Source organism: Haemorhous mexicanus, chromosome 2 (assembly GCF_027477595.1).
Source record: "Haemorhous mexicanus isolate bHaeMex1 chromosome 2, bHaeMex1.pri, whole genome shotgun sequence".
NCBI lineage: Eukaryota > Metazoa > Chordata > Aves > Passeriformes > Fringillidae > Haemorhous > Haemorhous mexicanus.
In genome coordinates this window covers 60,423,018-60,448,807 of record NC_082342.1, presented here as the reverse complement: position 1 = coordinate 60,448,807, position 25,790 = coordinate 60,423,018, and the positions used below count along the sequence as shown (strand labels likewise).

The following is a 25,790-nucleotide window of genomic DNA, read 5'->3' as shown; positions in this document are numbered from 1 at the left end:
ATTGTATACTATATTAGAATAAACCAAATAAGGATAATAAACAGTGCCACAACCATGGGCTTAAGAGAGACAAAATACTACAGTGAATTCACCACATCACCTTTCCTTTAATCTTCCCAAAACATCCCATCTGAAGCCTTTCAATAAAACAAACTGAGGCTGGGGAGAAAGGCAAAGGTACAGACAGCAAGCAGAGAAAGTAAAGGGACCTTAGGAAGGAAGCAACCTCTTTGAAACAAGGCAGCCACTGGAATTTACAGCAGTGTCTATATAAAGTTTCATGAAAAAAAAAATCTAAATAAAATACAGGTGTGTGTCAGGAGCAAGTTAAAGGTGTTCCAGAGAACCAATAATTAAATGCAAGCTTAAGACGATTAATAAAACTCTGACTTGCAGTCCATACATCATCCTAAGATACTTAGGGTTTCTGATTTCAGTTCTGTAATTGAGGAAGAACATTATTGGTTTTAGTGAAGCATGACCTTCAGTTCTGGTTTTACAATCATTGGTCCCAATTTCTATGTCTATGTTCATTTCTCCAAAAAAAAAAAAAAAATAGAATTACCAAACAAGCATCTCATCTCCTTGCTTTGTAAGAAATAGAGTTTTAAATAGAAATTAATGCAACTGTAGTGAATTTCTTACAGGACCACTAATTAGCTGAGGCTGGAAGGGATCTCTGGAGACCACCTAGTCCAAACACCACAGCTCAGGGCAGGGCCAGCTAGCAGAAAGCAGTTAGAAGCTACAGAAGAATACACTGCAATATGTCCCAGTGTGCCAACTTTTGAGATGCAGAAACAAAAGGGGCTAGCAACTAACAGACCACCTTCCTCTCTTCTTGCCCTTTTTTTTTTTTTTTTTTTTTTTGAGTGAGTAACAATAGTACTTCCCCTTACAAGAAAGAGAAGCTTCATTTTAGAGTCCTGTGTTCTACTTATTGGGAAAACAGGCTTTTTCTTTACAGGAACTATCAAACATTCAGTGATGCACAAGGTGCGACCAGCCCATGAGGTAACTATATTTAACATATCATTTTGACACCTGATTATCAAATTGGTCAACTTTCTTGTTTACACATGTGTCACAATTTGATATTTCCCAATTTAGGGGAAGCCCTTCTCTATTTGTCAGCAATTTCTTCCAGGTCATATACCATGCCTGCACTACCAGGAACTGTCTATAACTGATCTGTTACTAAAGACTTCTCTACAGCAGAATTAGGGTATCACATAAAAAGCTTGCCATATTAAAGTCTTAATTTCAAGAGCGTAATCATTTAGTGAAGCTGTTAAATTCTTTTTCAACTGATACCGTCACATAACTGTATTTTTTATTTATAACTACTTGTTTTGAAAGTGAAGAGCAAAGAGACAGCTACAAGAAATGTGTGATTTTTTTTTTTCTATCTATCTGCAAGACCTAGGAAACACCAAAAGACATGAAAAAACAAAGTGTGAATAGACACAGAAGCTTCAAAGAGCAAGTTCCAAAATGTGCAAAGACAGCAAGTAATGTTCAGGGACACTATTTTGATTGACTTAAAGAGATTTTCATCGGGATACTTTGGGACACAAGGGTTTGAAAAAGAGTACATGGCAAGACTACAAAATAAACCAAAAGAGCAAGAAAGCAAGTAATATAACCACTCTGGAAGCATGAATATTAGCATGAGGGATTTTTCTGGTTGGTTGAGTTAGTTTGTTATTGCAGCATATAAGCGTTATGTTAAACCCATAGGAAGAATTAAGGAGACAAAATTGCTCTTCCCGGCTTGTCAAGTAACTGACAATTACTTGGGACCTACAAAAACAGTAATTTATTTAAACTGCACAAAAGACTGAAATTGTCACGGGCATTCCATATTACACTTATTATGTATAATAAAATAAGGTTTTAAAAATCAAAGACTTTTCTTAAGGTAAGACATCTCTTCTAGTTTTCATAAACTAATGGCCACATTAATGATAAAAAACACACTATACTGCAAACACACTAGGAGAGATAAAACATGTGCAATCTCAGTGACTTCAATAAAACCTCTTGTAGTACATACATGTTTTCAACTGACATTATATTAATAAAAATCTTAAATATATAAATAGCTTCAAAAACTACTCAAATGTCAAAGTTACAAGAAATCAAAATCTTCAAGGAATGTATCTAGATTACTATTTTTGAGTTTCATTGTTACAAGAGATAGATGAAGTTCAAAGAACTAATATAATCAACTCTGTGTCAAAACCATGGCAATTCACATTTCCCCCTGTCTTGCTAACGTTCCTTAGAGAGGCATTCTGACAAAAAAAAACCCCAAAACATTGATAAGCAGTTACAATACAAATACTCAATGCATTTTTAGACCACTATGAGTAAATTCCAACAGAAAATTCTTCCCTAGATACATCACTCTTCCTCCAGGGAAAAATGGGCTCCAAATATCTAGAAATAATAGGCATTTGTCAAAGGCTTTGAAATTCATTCTGCCTAGATACAGCACAGAAATAACTAATCACATACAAATTTCTTAAGAATGCTTTTCCTAGATCTATCTAAGACTGCAAGAATTATTAAGTATCAATTGAAAAGTTAAGGAAAGTATTTGTTCATCTCCCTTCAGCTGGACTTCAATGCATTAAACCTCAGGTTTAATGGGATTTTATTAATTACTAAGTATGCTTTTTATTACATAGCCAATTATCGGAACTGATTACATTAATCTTTAAAAGACAAAAACTATTAGCACAAGAAAAATAATTTAACAGTTTGTTTTGATGCTGAAATGCAATCTAAGGTTCATTTGTGCAACATTTAAAAACTTTAAATTACATGAGGGATCATCCAAACCAGAACAAAAATTCAGCATTACACAAATACCTGAATCAGGTCCCAGAGAGCTTACAACTGGGCACATATTCCATATGAATTTCAAATAATGTAAAAGCATTTCCTTTCCAGTCTCATATTCCAACAAATAATACATTTATTGATAAACACAGTCACTGAATTTCTAAATTTTCTACTCCATCTGATAACTCCTTAAGCTTCTGGATTTTAGCAGTTTATATTTTTTTTCAAGTAAGAGACATACTATAATGAGTAACCAGCTTTACAGTCAAGATCTACATAACATGCAAGCTTTTCTATTCCCTTTTGCATTTTTTAAGGGCAGTGACATCAGGGATCACAAATTTCAAAGCAATTTACATAGCATAAACTATGCACGGAGCTGTTCTGGCTTATTTTTTCTTCCGAGTTTTGTATTCAGCCTTACTCTACTTACATTTCTTTGCTTTAGCTAGAAGAACTTCAGCACCATCTTGGTACACAGTTTTTAAAACTATTTAATCCACATCAATTAACCAAACCTAACTATCTAAACTTGGCAATACTAGAAACTCAGCAATCCCTTTCATAATTTTCTCCCATTAGTCTCAAACCCCTAATTACAAGAGCATGAATGTTTCCAAAGCACAAATAGCAGTGACAATTCTTTTCAGAGGCAAAACAGAGTCAATACAATTCTTGGTTCTAAGTAATTAAAAAGAAGAGTATCAAGAGCACCTTAGCCTTAAGTCCTCATCCAGCAAAAATAAAATTCCATCCATCTCCAAAGCCTATTAACCAATGTTGCATACTTCAAACATGCTGAAATCCAAACTGATTGCATAATAGAAAGCTTTGCAAAAGGCACCTATTAAAATTTCTGGCACCAAGTTATTAGACTAATTAGATTTATAAACTTATCCAACCCAATTGCCACTGTTCTACAGAATCACATGGCTAGTTCAGAGGAGTTTAGTTTCTTATGCTGTTGAGCTGTTCATCACAAGCATATCCGGTTGCATCCAGCAAGCAGCACGTACACAGACATTTCTTACATACACATCTTAAACATCATACAGTACCATAAATATGGAAGACAAAAAGACAAGAATAACACTTGTAAGCTGAGCACAATGCTCTAGTCAATGACAGTATGGAAAATGTTTCTGAAATATGCTAGCCAGTCTAATTACATATACCTAAATGTACTCAGTACAGTGGCTTAAAATGACAGGTTAAAACAGCACCAACTGTTAGAGAGCAATATCTGGAGAAAGAGGATATACTTGCAGCCTTGGCTTTATCTTCCTACCTGCCCCATCTCACCCACCAGTGTTTATAAACATTCCCCATGATTTCTTTCTGAAGAACATACTCCTTTTAGTCTTGATTATCAGCACCCCTTCTTTATCCTGTATGTTGGGTACTTAACCACCTTCATGAGCACAGTCGTCCCCTGCAGTCAAGCTTCTACTCCTGATCTTCAGAAGCCATTTATTGCTCAGCCATATACAAATTGCTGTCTCTTTCATGATACAGAACAAATCAAAAAAATCACAGATCAATAAAGTCCCAACTTCGTCAGACCCCTTTCTCCCAGGATGTTTTACAGAGCATATCAGCAAAGATATATTAGAGAGGATCAGGTACATTTTCTTAAGAGTAAAGCTACACAAGTAGTTTACACACATAATTGCACCACCTTCCTCAATCTACAGCAGTTTTTCTTCCAAGAATGTAAAATGCTCATGTGTTTGTGCCTCTTTCAGTAGGCATGAGCAAGATGTGGCACATGGTAAGGACTAACATAATAAGCATTTTAGTCGTTATTCCTTTATGTGTATTTTATTCCACTTTCAGTAATTCTGCACCTATCTTCAGAGAAGTTTAAGATGTTCAAAGCCTACTGAAAAAGTAATCCATCACCTCAGTGTTCCCAGCAAACAGCATATTACAATATCACCCAGACAATAACATGATGTAAATGACTATCCAGCATGAGGAAGAAATTTCCTGAATAACAGTGCAAGTATAAATAGAACACTTGCCTAATCTTTATTTTAGGCACAAGTAATTTAGCATATTCTAATTTCATATTCAAGATGCTTCTCTAAGGCTATGGAAAGATACTATAGATCAACTTACTCATAAAATAGGTTACAGACCGAAAAAATGGATTAAGAATAGAAATTCATGCCAAGACTAACACTAAGCCAAACCAAATTTGCTAACTGGCCTCACACATTAGCTATATGCCATGCAAAGCCTTGGGATATACTACACTGGGTTTTGAATTTTGTATCTTCAGAGTAATTCTCTCCAATGCTTCCTCATGTGGCAGCAAACAATATTTGAAGTAACATTTTCTATACAGTAAATAAAAACGAGGGTTATTTATTGACTTTCATAACTGCAATTAATTTTTACAAAAAAAGCCTAAGTTTTGCCAAACCTTTTCTATTTAAAACAAGATCAACAGGCTTCCTGTATTTCTACATTTATTGCTCTTTTTAGTGTTGACTTGCAACATTATGCATTATTTCTATATAAGCCACAGTACACTCCACTTTAAACCCTAATCAAACATCCTCTCCAAACACTAATTATAACCCCTGGAAAGTTTGCAGACTCCTCCAGCCGCTGAAGTAGGGGTCTGGAACAGGTGCTGTAGATCAAACACAACACTAATATTTAGCCAGAGAGAAATGGCAGATCCAGTACCTGGGCCTTGTCTTAACCCAGGTTTTGACCTAAGTCCACAATGGTACACTTTGTCTAAGCACAATTGTTTCCACACACTGGACAAGATAAAAATATCCTTCTCTGCTGTTGGATGGATTAAAACAAATATGCAGCACAATGAAAAGAAAGCTACTTTCAATGTATTTCAAACTGGAAGTTATAAATAAAGTCAGAAAAACCCCCAAATGCCTAAGTAGATTACTTGTCTCCTTTAGGGTTTAGTGATCTCTGACGTGCTTCCTGATCTGCAGAGAACCAGATATGCCAGCAACTCTGAAGTCCTGGAAAATGTGCTCCAGTATTTATTAGCAGCATAAAGTCAAACTCCTCCTCCATGATAATTACTTTAAACATTTGAAAAAGCAGCACAGTGATGAGGGCATACTTTTAAAACTTATGCCAGATGTCAGAGTCTTGGTAACTAATTTTAAAAAAGTAACTCCTAGTCTCCTGGTTGCAAACATGACCACAAAGAGATTTATCAACCTAAAACATCCATTTCTCCTTTTTTTTTTTTTTTTTTTTTGGAGGGGGTGGGGTTTGGGTTGGTTTTTTCTTGGGGGGTTGGTTGGTTTTTTGTTTGTTTTTTTTTTTTTTACTGTGAAGACAGTTCACAGCAACTTTGGTAACAGCATTTACCCAATACAATTACACATCGAAGCACAGGAAGCATTTACCACCCTTTATTCCAAGTCCTGCTTTATGCAGCAGTAAAACTGAGAACCTGGTAATATTAAATGCTTGCATTTGCCTATTTATTCATTAGCAACAGCTAGGAGTTATCCATGGACACTCTAAGAGGGGTTTTACAACAGGAGGCATCTTTCCTACCGTGAGGCAGGGTGTAACTACCAAGAGTAGGGAAAAGCAGAGAAGGAGGCTGCTAAAGGCCACCCCTCCCTGTGGTACTAGCAGTATCCTGCAAAAGGACAAACTCACCTCAATTGCATCAGGTAACCACTAAACCTACTTGTATGTTTAGAAAGAAGAACTGACCTAGAAAGGCCTACACTGTAATCTGACATGCAACTAAGAATTTGAAAAACACACAAGCAGGGAGAACAGAAAAATCCAGCTACTGAAATTATTTCTTTTTAGCTCATTGGTACGGTGACCACTTGATTGTGTACACAAAAATTTTGAGTAATTCTTTGCAGCTACCTACCTACATGTACTCCTATAATCAATATCATTATTTTGTGCTGCAAATAAGAATTCTTGCCATCTAGTGTGTTTTCACAGGATTTTAAGCTCATTCTCAAATATTTGACTAAATAAGTATATAATTGGAAAGGATTAGAAAATTTAAATTTAAATATAAATTAAATTTTAAATTAAATTTAAGCAGAAGCTTTTGAAACTTTAACATTTAAGGCATTTTCTTCTTTTACAGGCCTCTTGGATATTTGCCAATGAGGCTCTAATGCCAGTGCTATAGCATCCAAAATGCTATTTTGAGCCATTGCTGTGCTGACCGTTACATTTTTCAAGCCTAAGAACAGCTTCCCAAAAAATAATTGTGAATAAGTGGTTTTGTTCTTAATGAAACCACAAATATCTTGCTTCTACTTACATAATATTTTAATTTCTGGTTTATGCTTTGACAGGATAGAGCAGTTGTTATTCTTTCCCCTACTTTAAAGGTGCAACAAGCTCTAAACTTTTTTTTTTTCTCTGTAGGTCTCCACAGGATCTTGGGCCAATGAGCTCCACAGACAAAATCTTTCTTAATATTAGCTCAGGCAATTCTACCCATGGCCTCTTGTTCCCAAATTGTTTGAGGGCACATAGGCACATACAGTCTAGCTCATGATCTAAACTAGCACTCATTTATAATTTAAAGCACAAAAAAGTGACTATGTTGTCATAGCTTTAAGGCTCCTTATGAGTCAATGTCTCAATCAGAAGTCTGATGTAGGTTTATCATTCAGCTTTAGAGATTTACTTCTTGGTTTAGGTATTACTTGGTGGTTTCATTTTGAATTCCTTCTAATCCCTGTAGATTATCTTTTGTCATTTAAGAAAAATACAACACCACAACTCAACTTTGCGATGTTGTAGGCCTCAGTAACAGCAGCTTTTTGCTTGCCAAGAACCAAGTTAAAGTACAGTCTTAATTTATAAGATGGACATTCCATGCTTTTCACCTGTCCACACCAAAACCAAGTGACCCTTCTGGCACATTTAGCAAGAGATTTGAACTCTTCAACATAATAATTCACCATAGTAATAGTGGGTGAGAGTGAAAAATCCTCAGGAAGGCAAAAATGACCAGGGTACAATTCTCCATTGTACTTGGAGAATATATCAGTGACGTAAGAGAAAAGGAAAGCCAGTGACCCTGACATTGGCTCCACTTCCTATAGACACCAAATGTTTGGAGCAAGCAAGCCTGGTCTACGAGGACAACACAAAGGCTTTCTGGTTCAGTACAAATGACTTTCTGAGAATACAAAGAAGGGAAAATAATACAAATGGAGGTCTTCTCACAACCTGATGAGGAATTAGCAGCACACCAACTTTAGTTAAATCACTCATACCATTCTTTTCCTTACTCCCTTTTATTGCTTCTATTCTTCAGACTCACCAACAGAACCTCACTTTTCCGAACCCAAGTATTTACCATTCATCAGGAGTCCTCAAGCAAACAGCAGACGCTGAACCAAACTGGACAAATGGAAAAAGCACAGGACACAAGCCTGAAGCAGAACTCCTCTAAGACATCATTCCAGGCTTAGAAACAGGATGCATTAGTTCATGCAGCAAAACCTAGTTTTTGCATTGGGAGAATGCAAGTGTTGCATTTTGCCAACATTATTAGGAAAGAAGCAGAACAAAGTTCTGAAGCCTATGCTTCAGCACATAAGGAGAGCAATATAAGGAAGCCAAAATACAAACAGTTCATGCCAAGCAAAGAAAATACACTACGAAATCTTGAAATGTAATTTGTACACACATAAAACATACTTACCTAGGAAACCTACAATTAACATCAAACAATTGCTTCTATTGCATATAAATCTGGATGGTCTTGGCCTGAACAGTTAAGCATTGATTAAAACAGCCACTTTGAAGGACATGTGGCATCCCCACAACACTCAGTCATACCAGCCAGACTCCACAAAACCCGCTCCAGCTGGCCAAATGCTTCTCCGCTAGCCACTTCTCCCTATGGCAATGGGGCTCCAACCATGAAACATTAAGATAATAACTCTTCTACTCCCTCTCAAGAAATCATACTGAGGGTATAACAGGACAGAAATACATTTCTAGACTCAAAAGTTTCTAGTAGGTAAAGGTTTGGAATTCAACACCAAAGGGGTCCAAAAAGGCAAACCTCAATCCAGGATTTTCAAGTTCTTCACCTCATAGGGTGAGAAGAGCCTTATATATTGAGCCTTCTCAGGCTCATATTGACCCTTCTCCTCAGCATCTCTTTTTTCTATTACGGTTATCATCAGTTCCTCAGTTAGGTGAATTAACTTGATCATCCTTCAAGAAAATCACTCTGCCAAGTCAACAGCAGCCACAATGACATTTCAGGTGTTCATCGCCATGTTTCAAACACACTTTCTATTCAGTTTAAAGTTTCAAAACAGCCAGACGCAAAAAGTTCTAATTTTCATGTTTCCTATCTGGGCCATCTCCATAAAATCCACCACATCAATACTTAGAGAAAAAATTGCTTGCTTCACCAGAAAAAATTGCACATCTCTTCAAACACAGTATTTCAAACCATTTCTTACCAGTTTGAGATTAAAAACAACCCTTGTTCACCACTTAAGAACAATCTCACAGAAACTAGTCACATTCACTGACAAACACTATAATTAAATAGTATTCAGACATGGCTGGATCTTCTTTCATGAAGAAAAAAGCCTACTTTTCCCAGCAATTATTTTTGGTACATTTTTCTTGTGGTCACATTAGGAAGATGAGACTACCAATGATAGCTACTTTTAACTCTTATTTCTGAAACAAAATGCAAATCTTTCCAGCAATCTCATGATTTCTGAAATGGCTTTGTTTCTCAATCATGCCTCTTCATCAGAAGCAGACAACATAAATCAGTGGTGAAAAAGATGAAACTGATGAGAAAAAAAAATTTAAATAAAGGGTTACCCATATGCTTGAACAATTCTGCAATGGAAGAAACCATTTTAATAACAAATTTAAATGCATACCTTGGGTTAGAGTACATAATTTAGGATATAACATACTAAAGAAAATATTTGTTTCATTTAATATGATTTTTCATAGTACAATTACATTTTTAAAGAATGGTATGCAAGAAAACTGAAGTTTTTAGTAGAAAATACATTAAGAACTTCTAGCATATAATTTAAAGAAACTCTACATATCATACATATTACCATCTGCTACAGACAACCAAAAGTTATATTTGACCAATTGTGAGCACAGACCTCACACTGCCAAGCTGCCTACCCCAAGCTGAGCATAGCTACATGGCAATATCATTTGATTAATACAATATGTATGACTCCAGTGATCACAGTAACAAAATTATGAGAAGATTTGTCTGCATTCACAAAGGCTACAGATGTAATCCAGAGCAACCTGACAGCAACTTCAAGAATGTATTTTTAAAGAGTACCTGTAAATCCTCAAAATCATAGGATTTTAAAGCCAAACTAGAAGGATGGATGTCTGGGATTTAGGTACTGCATGGCTCTTACAGTGATCTGACTTATCTTCTGGCTAACTTATTATGTAAACTTCATTATTTAACAAAAAAGATATCCCAGGGCTTAGGTGTTTTTTTGTTCTTTATTGTTGTTCTTGGAATAAAAAAACAATTAGAACATTTTAGATATTTATAAAATGTACACGTTTCTGAAACATTAAGAATGATTTAGTCTATCATGTTCAGAGGCTGGAATAGGAGGAAACTTTTAAAAATAAAATTTTAAAAATTAAAACCCTGGACAGCTTTCCTTAAACATCTCCCCAGATAAAAAGTATTGAGAGGGAGGATTACATGGCTTGCTTAAATACTCAAATATCGAAGTATCAAGACAAGCCTCTATTTGAAAATATGTATGAATACCTCATACAAGTTTAATGTCCTCTACAAAATTCTTTGGAGAACTTTTTCAGAGAAAATATTTTAATTCAATAATTTCACAGAAATTAAAAAAAACAGTTCTGAATATTTTAAGAATTTTGACAGTAAACATACATGATAAAGATTCCACATTGGATTCTGATAGCCAGACAAATGCAGGAAGTGAAGATAACTACACCTGTCTGCTATAACATGCTAGTATTTCTTTCTCCCCTTCCACAGATCACAGTGCTCTAGAAGCTGAAGGTATCTTGATGCAAATCATTATCTTCCATTTACACGTTAAATTCCAGTGAAATCACTGCTCAGTTTCTTCCCCACCTCCAACACTAAGCAGCACTACAGACCTACATACCCCAAGGGCAGTCAGTGAGACCTCCTGAAGAGGCTGACCCGTGCCTTCATGGTAAAACAGCAGCTCCAGCAATTGTTAGTGCAGGGCTATTCCTGAGATGATGCGCTTCATTATTAGCAGGGTACAACTCCACAAGAACACAGAGATTACTAATCCTGCTTTGCTGCTCTGTTTTTCCATAAACCACTAAAAATATTTAGGATTTTGCCCGCTTTAAAGCATCTCTGTCTTAAAATCACTTCAGAAGGTATATGGACATTAGACACCAAGTCCTTCAATATTATCTTTTCAGCTCTTGGTTATAAAGCAGCCCAGCAAAGCAGGGCACCAATTCACAACAAGGCCTTTTAGCTACTATCCCATAAATAGGAAGAGGCTGTATTGCCAACAACTGCATATACTTGACTGACACACTGCATGCCTGACAGTATTTCAAAAACTAAAATCCCTTTCCCCACTAGAAATAAAGAAGAAAACCAAAACCAGCATAGTGAACATTTCTTTCACACCTTCTACCCTCCCTCCTCTCTCTCCAATCAAATCGAGGCTTGGCAACTCCTCTTTTTCACAAGCAATTACAGAACTGGAAGGAATCTCATACACTTGGAAAGAAAAAAAATAACATGGAGGTACACACACATCCTACACCAATCCCTGAACATTTATGAGCAATTCGACATTTCACCCAATTTGGGATATTAGGCCTACTAAAGAAACACTTGGCTGTGCAATATGCTGATCCATTCTTAACATAAAAACCTCATTCAGCAGATTAAAGAGGTACATTTATACCTTGAATTCATTTGGGTGCTACAGTAAATTATTTAACAAGTACTTAAAGTATGTAGTCATTAATTCATAGTTCCTTTTATTTTATTTTCACTTGGTCTTATTTTGTAAGACTGCAAGAAATGAGACTGTAAAAGCAGCAATTGCTCATTCTTTCACCAGTAGGTTTGTTTCGGGTTGTTTTATTAAAAAAAAAAGCTTTATATATTCTCATATGTGTACATATAGGTAAGGAACATTAACAATTTCAGACTGAAGGATTTCAAAAGCAAATTAATCAAGATGTTCAGGAGACATTTCAAATTAAGGTCAGGTCAAGATTCTTCACTGAACAGCTTAGAGCATAAACTTTAATGCTAAATATAAACTAATTATTACTATAAAATCCTTCCTTGACAGATTTCAGAGATGCTTATAGTCTGAGAATCCTCTGTTGAAAGTGACATGCAGAGAAAATTACAATTAATACCATGCACAAGTTGACACACACACAATAATCACGAAACATCCTAAGTTTCTCTCCTTCCGCTTACATTCCATTCTATATGGCAGGCATTACAGCATGAACCCTCACAAAATCCTAAAGGCAAAGAAAAGCATTCTACTTCTGTCAGGCTCAATCTGGAAGTACAAATTAAAACACTGTTTATAGTCCACAGACAGACTTCCTCAGAAAAATATGGAATCTTTCATATGGTACAAAAACAAATTATGATATTTCAACACACATACATCCAGCAAAATTATGAAGCTTAAAATAATCTTCCAGGAAATCTACAGAAGCCATTTTTTTCCCTTTGCTTATCCCAGCTCAGTGGCAATATATGCCAAACAAGTCACTCATTATTCAGATTCTGAGAAATTTTTACTTGCTTTTCTTTAAAAAGAGAAGTATTTCAAAATTGCAGTCACAACAGACATCAAAGCAATCATACATTAATTACTGGGTTAATTTTTAATCACTGTCTTCCTTAACAGCTATAAGAGCACTAAATATATAGAAACCAGTTTAGTATGGTTACATTCTAACTTTTTCGATTTCTACAGTTTCTTATATAAAAAAGTCAACTGCCAGTCATCATCTCTCTTTGTTATCTGTCCATAACAGTGATGGAATTGGGTGAAATGAAGGTCAGAGGAAGCTTAAGAGGCATTTAAGTTTTCTCTCATCTTGACAGGGATTTCATCTCTCTACATTGCACAGACTTCAAAGTTACTGGAGAAACACGAAAAGCTATTTCTATAATTTTTACTGTTTACAAGGATTTGGAGGAAAACACCATTTATAAACCAGCATAAGCAACACTTAATGGATACCAAACTCAGAATTTAACACTTTATGTAACTAAAAGGACTACTAACTAGATATGTAAGAACCAAAGACAATTAACATATCAATAACTCAGTTATCAATAACTAGGACCCACAAGACAATGGATTACAAATAAAAGACTAACAATACCTGCAAAATAGATGGTGAAACTTACATCTGATCCACACCTCGTGATCTTACAGGGGGAATGAACCAAGTGTAACACTGAGGATAAAGAAACAACCATACAGTAATAGCACTGCATGCTGAAATTACGTTACCTGTGTAACTCATCATTAAGAGCTACGCTGCAGTACTGAAGTAAAAAAGAACCCTATTATTAAATGCATTAAGATGCTAAAACTATTGCTGAATGTGTACCCACATTTTCAGCAGCTTTCAGTACTATCCCTAGTACTTAGCACAGTAGTTTGACACTGTTGCTTAAACAGCTGCTGGAGAAGTTCAAAACTCAGCAACACACTGAGAAATCAGAGTCCTGAAAACTTCCTGCTGGTATCCATGCTAATTAAAACAACCAAACACCCACAAACAAAAAAACCAAACAAAACCAAAAACAAAACATCAAAAACAAAAAAGAGAAAAAAGACATACAAACAAGAAGGCTAAAAAAAATACTTAAATCACACAGAAGCTCAAACAATATGCCTGGCCGAGTCATTTAACAAACTTAAGGAGAAGGTTATAAAACACTCTACAACCAACTTCCAGTTGCTATCAATTCTATACCTATCTTTTTTACTGCCTATCTTTAAGAGACTGTGGTCCCATTCACCTAATATCAAGTTCATCTCTAAATCTAACCTTAGAGAAGATTCTCTGCTACCTGTTTTAGCAATTTATAAAATGGTACTTCTCAGGTACATTCAAATAAATGGATTATTCAGAAGTATGTAAACAGATGAACAAGATACCCCTTAAATGTAATTAAAACAACTACAAAGCTATTTTCTGAGAATTTCCTTGAGGAAAAAAAAAATAGCATCAGTGGTAGGTGCATTTGTTGCTCTTTGAGGACTACAGTAAGCTCCAGAACTGTGTTAAATTTCCAAGCCATAATGATAAACAAAATCCCCAACTACTCTACTTCTTCCTCTGTTCTTCTAGTGTATGTTCAAAATTCTGTACCCATTTCAGACTGTACAATACCTACAAGCTCCAGCAAGGAAGGCTACTTATAAAGAGGAGTTTGCTTTGGTAGCCATTCTCTGTTGAAGCAAGCAAAGTTACTTTCGCTGTTCTGGACCATCACTAACCCTGCACTGTAAAAAAAAACAGAAATTGGAACAAGAACTTCAGACTCGAATGCCTACGATTCTTAAATTTACATCCTGAGTGTCAAAGGTCATCAATACAGGAAGCCTCACCAACACCTCAAAACAGCATTAATAAACCGTTAAACATGAGGGACAAGCATCTAACACAACCCAGTGGAAAAGAAAAGAAAAAACTCAGAAGTCATTTTTGGTACACAACAATACCAAAATAATTTAAAGGAAGCATAATCAAACCAACTGTTTGCTTAAAGAAAACCATGAAAAACTTTACTGTGACTTTTCTGTTTAACCAAAATACATTAAAGATCTTACTTTTGCAAGTATAACGCTTGAACAAGTTCCCATTATTAAAGTATAAGGATGTGTTTGAACATGATGAATATCATTCTTCATCTCTGCACAGCACCAAAATCAGAAGCCCTCATTTAGTAGGTACTAACAAGTCACTTAGTCCATAAGGTAACCAACAATGACAGAACACCTTAAACTACCACAGGCTCTACCACTTGCCTGTATGGCATCATTACAAACCCTGCCTGCCAAACATTTATAACCTCTAAATACCTCTCTCGGGAAAGTCAATTCAGCTTCAGTGGAAGACAGATTTTTGCATATAACTGCAACCACAAACCAAATCCTGCTTCCAACATTGACAATGCACAATAGGTGTTTGTAGGCTTGCACAAAATGAGCTGATAAGGATTTCTACACCACTGACTGTAGCACAATTACTATCTTTGTTAGCAAATTCCAAAGGCAGAAAAAGAGCTAAAGTGTTTCCAGACATTAAAGCCAGAAGGATGATCAGGTGCTCCAATTTGATACCATAATTATCCTGCACTTCCATCATGCAATTCCTAAGTCTGAATGCTTTAGAACAGGCTACAATAAATAAAATGCTGTATCTCCAGTCACTCAGGAACTCTCTCCATCTTAGCTTTAGGCTATGGTTTCCTGTACAACCATGCTGAGAACAAACTAGTTTCTTATTTACAGCAATCATTACCATTAAATAATTTACTAAATAATCTTTCCCTTAGTCCGTCTTAAATAGCACTGCTTTTGGTGGGGTAAATCCATAAATGAAAGGTATAGGCCCACTTTAAGAAGTTCTCAGTCATTTGTTAAAGTATAATATGTATTACAAACTACATTTTAGTCTCATAAATTAATCAAAAGAATAGAAAAAGAACCATTCCATTAAATCAATGAGAACAAAGACACACTATTCTTTTCTAGTCATTTTTTATGTTTCACCTACATCACACTGTGAATCCAGATCACAAATTATTCCCAGAAAGGTCATACCAAGAATCACTCGCTATAATTGCACTGATATTCAGGCATGTGCAGTTTCCTGTTCAAAAGACCATACTAGCAATATTGCTGTTTACAATTTGATGTACTTCCTAAGCTGTTAAGAAACAGGTCTGAAAAGGCATATTTACTTTACTTTCATCTGTAAAACAAACAGGTTATAGGGGGTCTTTTCGTAGCCCAGGTGTGCTAACTATACACCTTTTTATTTATGCCTAAGCAAGATACATTAACATATTGGGGGTTGCTAGGGTTAGGGCTTTTTGGAGGGGATGGTGGTGTTTGTTTTTTAATTATTTTCCCCTCACACTCCGCTAACTTTGCTAGCTTACCACTGACTGATACAGTCATTACTCTGTTCCCCATTATGCAGATCACAGTAACTCGTAAAGGCTGAAACACTCACTACCAACCCATTTGTCAGTGGGTTTATTATACTTTTCAGATTCGCCTGTAAAGAATGCAAACTCTGAGACAGTAACAAAGATTGTTTTTCAATATTAAAGACTTTAAAATCTTGTTTGTTCATTTTCACATACATAGATGGTTTCATATTTATGCACTGCTCCAAAGAGCAACCAAAACTGCAGTGCTAAGGAATGGTTTCTGGAAATCACTTGAAGAGAATAATTTCTCAGCATCTGCCTTAAGTGCTAAATCACTGCTTTTATAACCCCCTGGTATCTGTTGGTTCTTCCTGTCTTAAAAGACAATGCAATACCAAGCACTATAGCAACCCTTAGTTCAAAGTCAATCATGGCATGCAGAAAATGCATCTATAAAAGATGCCAGGAAAAGCTCCATCAAAAAAGGTATTGCCACCTACAGCTAGTCAGCAGATATACAAGGCGCAGACCCTAAATTCCTCTTTGCTCTTTACTTAGAGCAGAACTAAAAAAGTCAATTCCACCAACAATAGGTCTTTTACTCCATCAGATGAAGTGAGAAACTGGACTTGTCAGCATGACATAACAGCAAGCACATTTTATTCCTCAAAGTTCTCTCTTTCTACTCACTTGACATTAGTGAGGTTAATAATTTTTTCAAGTTCCACAGAAAGCTCAATTGAACATATGAACAGATTTTTGCAACAGCTCATCTCCTAGAATTCAAATCACATGGTTTTCAAAATGGTGGCAAGACTATGAAGCAAGTTTAAAATCCGCAAGACAGAAAATAACACCAGTGCCCCTAAGATGCAACTAAAAAAAATAAATCACTATAAATCTATGCTAATCCACCAGAAATCCTTTGTTGTAAAGTATCTATTCCCTTTCTCAACAAATATAGAGCAGCAAAACTTCCAGCAAACAAAAAAGCCCATATAAACTCTAAAACCACTTACACAATCAAAGTATGCAAAATAGTTACTGCACCATAAATACAATTGAAGCTTCCAGTTCTACCTTACTTACTTCATTCACTAGTGCTTGCTAAAATCTCCAAAAACTATTGAATTACATCTGTAAAAATCTCATTTCTACCTGGTCAGCCTTTCCACTACACAGCTGCATATACGATGAACATTAATCCAGCTTCCTGGATGTACTTCACTTTACAATCTAGTACTAGTTACTACTGCTAGAGATCTCTCAAAGGTTGCTCACAAGTCTCGATTCTCATGTTCAGCTTTAATCTTCCAGCTCCTCTATAAACTTAGTAACAAGCCAAAACACACGTCCTACACAAAAAACATTTCTAAAGGGATCTTTTAATAAAAATTTCTCTTAAAAAATAATGAGAATGTCAGATAATAAAACATACTTTAAATCTCTATGCTTGTTTTGTGTTTACATCACCTTTTCCTCCTTTCTCATCAGCTTCATTGGATGACATGCACAAACAGGTGAACACAACTTGCACCAGCCTAAAGAATGCAAACAATTCTGCTGAAAATGTTGTCAAGGACAGGGAGGCAGTTACTAGTTCTCTTATCCTTCGTTCACAAAATCTGCTTTTGAGTAATGGCAAACAATGCTTCAGATTAAGTTATTTTTAAATTCACTTACAGCAGCCTCCATAGATGCTGTAAAATACATTAACTTTTGAAGTCTTCTCTTTACAGGTAACTTAAAAATAATTTAAGTCCATACAAAATCTTACTGCAAGCATGTACAGCAAAACATTGTCTACAAGGATGTAAAACTGATTTTGCAACACTAAGTATAAATGCAAAAAGATTCACTGTGATATAAACATGCATTCTTCCATGCTTAAATATCAAACACATGAAAATAAAAGCAATCCTTCTCTACAGTTCTAAAGATGAAATACTAAACTCAAAAGACCATGCCTAAAATTAGCAAGATTCGGTAATTATAGTGAATAAATCAAGGCAACCACTCCAAATCCAAGAAACTAATTAAGAACTATGCACTGAGTCCATACCATTGCTCAGGCTAAGGAGAAGGAGAAAAAAATCAGGGTCCAGACATATTCTAGATGTCATGCTCCAAAATCCTATCTTTAAGTATTTAACAACAGAAAAACCTGGCCTGCATTTTTGTAGACTGAAAAAATTCAGAGATGATGAATCTACCAACACACAAACATCTATGGCATACCCAACAGGCTTAAGAAAGACTAGTCAGAAGAATAGAACCTGTTTGGTGATTTTGTTGAGGTTTTTTGTTCGGCAGTTTGAATTTTTTGGTTTTTTTAACAGAAAATACAGGGAGTGTTATTTGTATCCTCTCTTTATTTATTAACATTTGCAAATTAATTTTCCATATGGCATTCTGCCAAGCAGCTCATTTTTAATATCTAATTTTCACTATGACTTGAAATAAAAGTCATTCATACTGGGGAAATAAAGGTTACGGCTCTCAAAGCAGATACACTGCACACTGTCTATATTTAAAAGGCCATGCCCTGCTAACAGGCATAGAAAGAGCTACAAATGGCATTCTAAAAACTGAACAGAGTTAAAGATACTGGCACAGCCTTAAAGGCAGTCATATACAGCTTTAAGGAAAGCTGGGAGTTAATCTATACAAGGTATTACATGGGTCAGATGTTTTTTCAAAGGCACACTAAATGGAATTTTACAGCTTCTTCGCTGGCCCAATTATGTCACCACTCACTTCTTTTCTCCTGCCTTTTCCTTTGCCAGGTTTAGAATCACTTGGGATGTATTGATAGAAATCTTCAGTGATATATGTGTGTGCAGATAACAGCAAGAGAAATGGGGATTTCAAACACACATAATTACAAGACACCTGCTTGTGAAATGGTTATGTCCTTTTACAACACACTACCCTTTACCTCCTGTGAAAGAGGAGATAATCTAACAAACCAGCAAAAAAACGAACTAGAGAGATCCCATGGCCAGAAAAGTGCGGAGCCAAGCAGAGTAACAAGGTATCTTGCACTGCCTTCAGTGAGTAACAAACTCTCAGCTCCAGCCCAAAATTCCAGTGAGGATGACAACAGAAGTACCCGGCCCTGAGATCCCCTGGAAGCAGAAACAGAAGCAATCTCACCAGGTTTTTAACGTCATGTACAAATATATAGGGAGACGTGCTGCTGTAAATGGTCTGACTGTACACAAAAGTAACCTGGCCACTACTGCCGTGCAAAAAAACCCCAATTATTTTTGGTCTCCATTTAATAGAGTCATATCCTGCTTTGTGTAAAGAATATAAATGGTTTTCCAACTGCAGCTAAACAAAAGTGTAGCCTACCTGGAGATGACAGATTGAACAAAGACGCAACGTGCATGGGAGAAGAAAGGATATGATCTTTGGCTAGCCAAACAACAAAGGAAGAAGGTATTTCTGGCTATTGTTACCCTGAGGGATTTAAACATTCTGGAAAAACTACCAATCATGTCGAACTGTTAACATATGCTCTTAAAATCAGGATACAGACATATTCTAGATGTCATGCTCCAAAATCCTATCTTTAAGCTTATGATTTTTCTATTTGGCTAGGATCCCCGGAAAGCTTAGGGGTATTTTTTGGTTGATAAAAGAAAACAAAACCCAAAAACAACAACCACACTACAACAAAAACAAACAACACTACCAAACACCAGTGGGACTCATGAATAGAAGGATTAGTGTCTTGGTTTACAAAATTCAAATTAAAGAAACCCAAAAAATATTTCTGAAAAACTGCTAACAGCATAATGGTGACACTGTTGGCTTTAACACCTCAATCTGTCTTCTATCACCTTCATGTACTTATTGACTAAAAAACTTAATCAGAATGCAACAGTGTTGGAACTTGCCTTCTAGCACTCCTGGAAGACAAGCTGCTACTCATTACAGTTCTCTGGCATCTTAGAAAGATGTGATGAAAGCCACTACGGCCGTCAACACCTTATGATCAACATAATCAGAGACTGCTGATAGAGTTAGGATTTTCAATATTAAGAAAAGAATCCAGCCTCTCCCAGCAACCCATTTCATTTGAAAAAAATAAAATTAATAAAGTCTGGCCACTGGTACTACTCCTGATTTAAGTTATGGCACCAAGAAGGTATTTAAAAAGTGTTTCACCTCCCATTGCTACTGCATTTTTCCCACCTTGTGTTTAGTGCCTCATTTTGTCTCCTCACCCCAGTCTCAGTTTTTCTAGTGTTTTCTGTCCTGCTCCACATTCCCAGGGAGGGTTATTTATCTTAAAAGTTACTTCTCCATTAATGTAGCTTCTTAGACAGGAAGTCCTTTGGAAGAAGAACCAGTTTTCCTGGCCACTCACAAACCCATATCACAAGAGGTCCTCAACACATTGAGGACTTTCCACACATAATTAATACCAAACCATCACACTTTAAAATTGATGTTTCAATCAATTCAGCCTGCATACACAACAGTCTCAACTTCTCTGCACACACTGTCAAAGAAATGAGAATGTTCACATGCACGTACTATTAAGACTAGGAAGTGGTCATTTACTTGAAAAGGTGAAGGTGAGAGAACACGTAGTTTGAGCTGGTGAAAATGGGGAAAAAATATGCAGTTTTCTTACTCCAACTGCACAGAATTGGTGCACCAGATACAAAGGTTCACCACCCTTTGGCAGGCCTGAGCAGATCTCACCATGCATTAATGCTTTGAAGCAACACCATCAAGACTAAAAGTACCCCAGGTTCAATTCAAAGAGCCACAACAATGTTGCTGAACATCCCTTAGCCCACCATACTCATATGCCTAAAGCATGTCTTGGCTGTCAAAGAGGTTTTGAATACACCACAGAGTCGCGACTGGTTCAACCTTAGTAAAATCAATACTTTAAAAAGAGAAGCTAAGGCAGGATGAAGTCTAGGCTTGTGAAAAAAAAATATATACCTAAGAAAAAATATTAATTATTTCCATATAATAATCTAAACTGCAATCACCACTAGTACACCCACACTCTACAGTATTCTTGTCTTCCTCAACACAGTGGGAATATACACACTGAACAGACTGTTAAGCGCAATTTACCCACACAGTAGTTTCAAAGCATAATCAATACAACCCACCCCCTCAAGTGGAAAACAAGTTCTTTAATACAATATCTGCATGTGATGAGACCTGAGAAATAGTATTTTAATTAGACAGAAACATCACACAGCTTCATTTCACAGAATGGCTGTAACAAGACCTGCAAGTTAGTGCAAATCAAACTACCAGAGTGTCCATCTTTTAATAAAGTTACAGGCAGTCTTACCTCTCATCCTCACCATCTACAAGAGGCGTTGTCAAGGGCAGCACCTTCAGCGGGAAGAGGGACGCCGAGGACGGCATGTTGCTGCTACCGCCATCTGAAGCGGCCGATGCTCCACCACCACTCTCAACGCTGGCAGCTTGAGGTAAACCCGGCAAGGAAGGTTCTGTAGGGCGTCTGCCATCTTCGATTTGGCTTACAATGGACTGAGCTAGTGATTGTGCAGGGAACTGGGTAGAGCTTAATGGCATCTGCTGTGGCACACTCTGTGCCACTGGCATACCTATACTTGTTGATATCAAGGGAGGCTGACTAACACTTTGAGCCAAGCTGCCATTCTGCACAGCCGAAGCCTGTGCTATATTCTGTGGCTGTCCCAAACCTACAGAAGCAGAAGGTATGCCAGGAGGCACAGCTGAACCAGCTTGACTTGGTGCAGGAACAGTACTAGCAGAGGGTATAGGGCTTACCGCAGGCAGCTGCTGGCCAGTCATCCCTTGGACTACAGATTCCACTCCTTGTGCCTGTGGCTGTACAGGTAACAAGGTGTTTTGCTGAGCAATGACCATTTGCTGAGGAAGGCCTGCAGCGCTAGCCTGTAATCCTTGCTGCATTATTCCTGTCTGCACAGGCTGCACTACTTGGGAAGATGGAGGAGCAGCCGTTGATGGCATAACTGGAGGTGGAATTTGGTTTGCAGCAGATGGTGGTTGCACCACAGCAGCTACACTTCCTTGCTGCCCAACATTTAGCATTTGACCACTGGCAGCTACACCTGGTATTGCTGCTGGAGCATGTGCAACAGGCTGAGCTGGGGCAGCAGCTGGATGTGCTTGCACTGAAGGCTGCATGCCCTGTGCCTGGGCAACAGGAACCGGTTGCCCAGCTCCTACTCCTGTAGAACTTGGCTGCATGGCCGGGGCTGGAGTCTGAAGGATCTGCTGATGTTGAATGTAGTCTGGCATAGCCCCTGTGACAGAGTTTTGGTTCACCGCCTTAACATGACCCGCGGCCATCTGCGTAGGAACTGGCTGCTGTTGCTGCTGCTGTCCGTACTGCAACTGCTGCTGCACCACTGGCAAAGTCTGCACAGGCTGCGCCGGCTGCGAATACGGCAGCTGCTGTTGAGCCATACTCTGAAGGGCAGGTTGCTGGTGGCCCAGAGATGGGGATACACCTAGTATATTAACTGGGGCTGGCTGAACCCCAGTAACAGTGGTTAGACTGGCCTGTGCAGGAGGTTGGACCCCTGGCTTCTGCTGTGGATAGTTTACTTCTTGAGAATGCAGCTGGACTTGTGCAAGCTGTGATTGAGAAACACTCTGTGGTATACTAGATGCTGGAATTGCTGGAGGAGCAGCACTGCTAAAATCCATCTGCTGCGGACCCACACCTTGAAATGCTTGCTGCTGTACCACAGTAGGTGCTCCCATTTCTCCACTTCCCACACTTTCTGTATAGTGACTCAGTGTGCTTACATTGCTGCTAACAGAACTCCCACTGGTGCTCTCCCTTTCAGAAGTCACTTCAAGCGGGTTTTGTTTTATCGTCTCTACTGCTTTGTTTACTGCTACTCCCTCCGAAACTGCAACAGTGTTTTCTTTATCATAGAATTCAGTGCAAGTCCATCTACCTTTTTTGAAAGGTTCAGAACTAGAATCTAATTTTACAACCCTAAACCTTGATGTGCCAGATGCAGGCTGCTGCTGGCTTGATCCCACTGCCATTCCTGCAGTTGGATTAGTAACATTGTTAATGACACTAGAGGAAGCACTCGTACCATTGCCGACACCACTCAAGATATTCACATTAGCATTGCTGCTAGTTCCAGACAAAGCATTTACATTACCAGTACTCATGATGTTGCTTAAATTTATAGTACCAAGCACATTGCTTGCCACACTAGAACTACCAGCACCAATATTACTTAAGGTACTAGTTCCAGCAGCAGGACTTATACCTAAATTGCCAGGACTACTTGTAGTGCGGATATTAGACACGGCAGATGCTGGGGAACCAGTGGATGATGCAGCAGAAACTGGTGCAGTTGATATAACATTGTCAGAGCTTCCAGTTGTTGATAGTTTTCTAAATGATGGACTGGGCGGTGGTCCTCCAGAAACTGGGGCACTACCCACCCCAGGATGGGATGGATGATGGTGTCCATGATGGTGGTGGTGGAGATGGTGGTGATGATGAACATGATGGGGATGAACACTTCCATTGATCACAACACTCTGCTGTGGGTGATGAGGCAGAGGAGCATGCTGCTGAGGAAGATGAGGCTGGTTTGGTGAAACAGCCCCAGGAGTCTCTGCCTCTTGGAAGTTATTTAGAGTCTCTTCAGAAGAACTCCTCTCAGGTTCTCCCATATCAGTGGCTCTGGATAAAGACACATCCAAGATTTCTGAAGATGACAGGTCTTCAGTGTGAGACTCATCCAGGTCATCGTAGCTTTCTGTATCCTCAGCTATGCTGTTATTAGAGCTCATACTAGCTGATATTTGAGCAGGGGTCACACTGGTAATTTGAAAGCCACTTTTCTTTTTCATTTGAGCTCCAGTCTGTGCAAGGGGCTGCGGCTGGAGCTGAGACTGTGAGAGGAGGTTCAAGCTTTGTGGATGAGGGGGTGTCGGCTGTGGACCCGCTGTTGAAGCTGCTGCAGGAGATGGAGGCGGCGGCTGGACCAGCAAAGGCGGCTGATAATCCTCGGCGGAGAGGGCAGCGCTCCCAACGCCGGTACCTGGTGCAGTGGGAGCAGTAACGCAGCTGCTGCCGCTGCTACTGCTGCTGCCCCTTCTAGGAAACATCGCCGGGTGCGCCATCTTCCTAGCACTAATGTCTGCGGCTGAGTCAGGCTGGTGCATTGTATCGAGTGTATTTTAAGAGTGCAATCCCCCGGTATGGAAAGAGACAGACAGACACACACACACACACAGTTAGCTGTGTGCTCAGGGCAGGGCAGACACCACCACGCACAACCACCCCCCCCGACCCCCGCAGCGCAGGGGCTGAGGCGGCTCGGCACCGCCGCTCACCACCACCCCTCTCCCCTCCCCTCCTCCTCCCCTCCGAGACAGGGAGGGGGCGAGCACCGGTCCTCCGCCGCCTCTGAATGTGACACTTACAATCCTCCGCCATTCACTTTCTTTCTCCCTACCACCTCCCCCCAGCCTCCCTTTGATTTCTACCACCACCTCCCTGCTCGGCCGCCCCCCCCCCTTCCCCAGCCCCCCGACTGCGCCTCACCCGGGAGGGCAGCCAGCCGGCCGACCCGGGGGCGAGCCCCTTCCTCCTCCCCGCGGAGGCTCCGCCGGGCACCGCGGCTCGCCGGCAGCCGGCAGCACCGCCCTCCCTCCCTCCCCGCTTCGGCGGGGCGAGGGTAGCCGGCGGGCCCGCAGGGCAGCCCGGCGAGGCGGCCGGCGCCCCTCGCCATCACCGCTCTTAGTAGTAGGAGGAGGAGGAAGGCGCGGATACGTACAGGACTGGCGCAGAGCAGGGCGGCAGCGGCAGGCTGAGCCGGGCAGGGACATCCCCGTCAGTGGCAGCCATGGAGCTGAATCATTTTGGGTATTAGAGAGACGGAATAAGGACGGAAGAAAAGCAGCAGCAGCAACCCGACAAAAGAGTCCATGAAAAGGAGAGAGGGAGGGAGGGAGGGAGGAAGGGGGAGCCAGCCAGGCAGCTTCTCTCTCCTCCCTGTGTCTGGCTGTCTCTGGAGGAGGCTCCGCTCCGCACGCTCTTCCTTCCCCCTCCGCCGCCTCCTCCCCCTTTATAACAGGCGGCACCCGCTCGTCCTCCGCAGAACCGCGCCTGGAATCCGTCCTCCTCCTCCTCCTCCCGCGTGTGCGTCCGCCCCGTCCTTTCTTCCCTCAGGGTCTACTCCCGGCTTCCCCGCCGCCGCGGGTCTCTCCCTCCCTGTGCCTGCCCCGTCTCCTCACGGAGCGCTGGAGGAGGCGCCGCGGGGGGGAGGAGGGGAGAGCTCGCCAAAGGGGAGGGCGGGCGAGAGACAACGTAAGATGGCGGCGGCCGCCGCGCACGCGCGGCCCGCCGGCAGACATAAAGCCCGTCTGGCCGGGGCCGGCGGAAATAGGGCTCGGCTCGCGTGGCGGAAATGGCCGAGCGGCACCGAGCCCGCGGCGGGTGGGGGTGTCCTGGCTGAGGAGGGGGCGAGGCTGCGGCCACGGCCGTGACGGGCGGTGGATAGTCCGCTCCCCTCCCCGGCCGCGTCGTGTACCCGCCAGGTGCCCCCTCTCTGCCCGCAGCATGACTGTGCCTCACATGACCTGCCGCCGCCGCCTCCCTCCCCCTCTCCTCAGCTCCGCTGCAGATTGATTCAAGTTATTCATCACCTTCTCTCCTTCCTCCCCTCCCTCGGTCCAGAATATTCCTGCCCGCTCCTTCCCCCGC

At 39.7% G+C, this 25,790-nt stretch overlaps 1 protein-coding gene across 4 annotated transcripts in view; it reads right to left on the bottom strand.

The window, feature by feature from the left end:
* The window catches only part of TSC22D1 (TSC22 domain family member 1), a 90,682-nt gene extending 65,329 nt beyond the window's left edge, over positions 1–25,353 (bottom strand). For 2 of the 4 annotated variants that reach the window (XR_009485388.1, XR_009485389.1), the window contains exon 1: positions 21,384–24,236. Coding sequence is in view for 2 of the 4 variants with exons in the window: in XM_059839060.1 (XP_059695043.1) it covers positions 21,384–24,205 (2,822 nt within the window). In the remaining 2 variants the exon portion in view is untranslated. Of the gene's footprint in view, positions 1–21,383; positions 24,247–24,861 lie in introns of those variants that run through there. The other 2 variants (XM_059839060.1, XM_059839058.1) reach the window with 2 other exon arrangements.
* Positions 25,354–25,790: the final 437 nt, after the last annotated feature.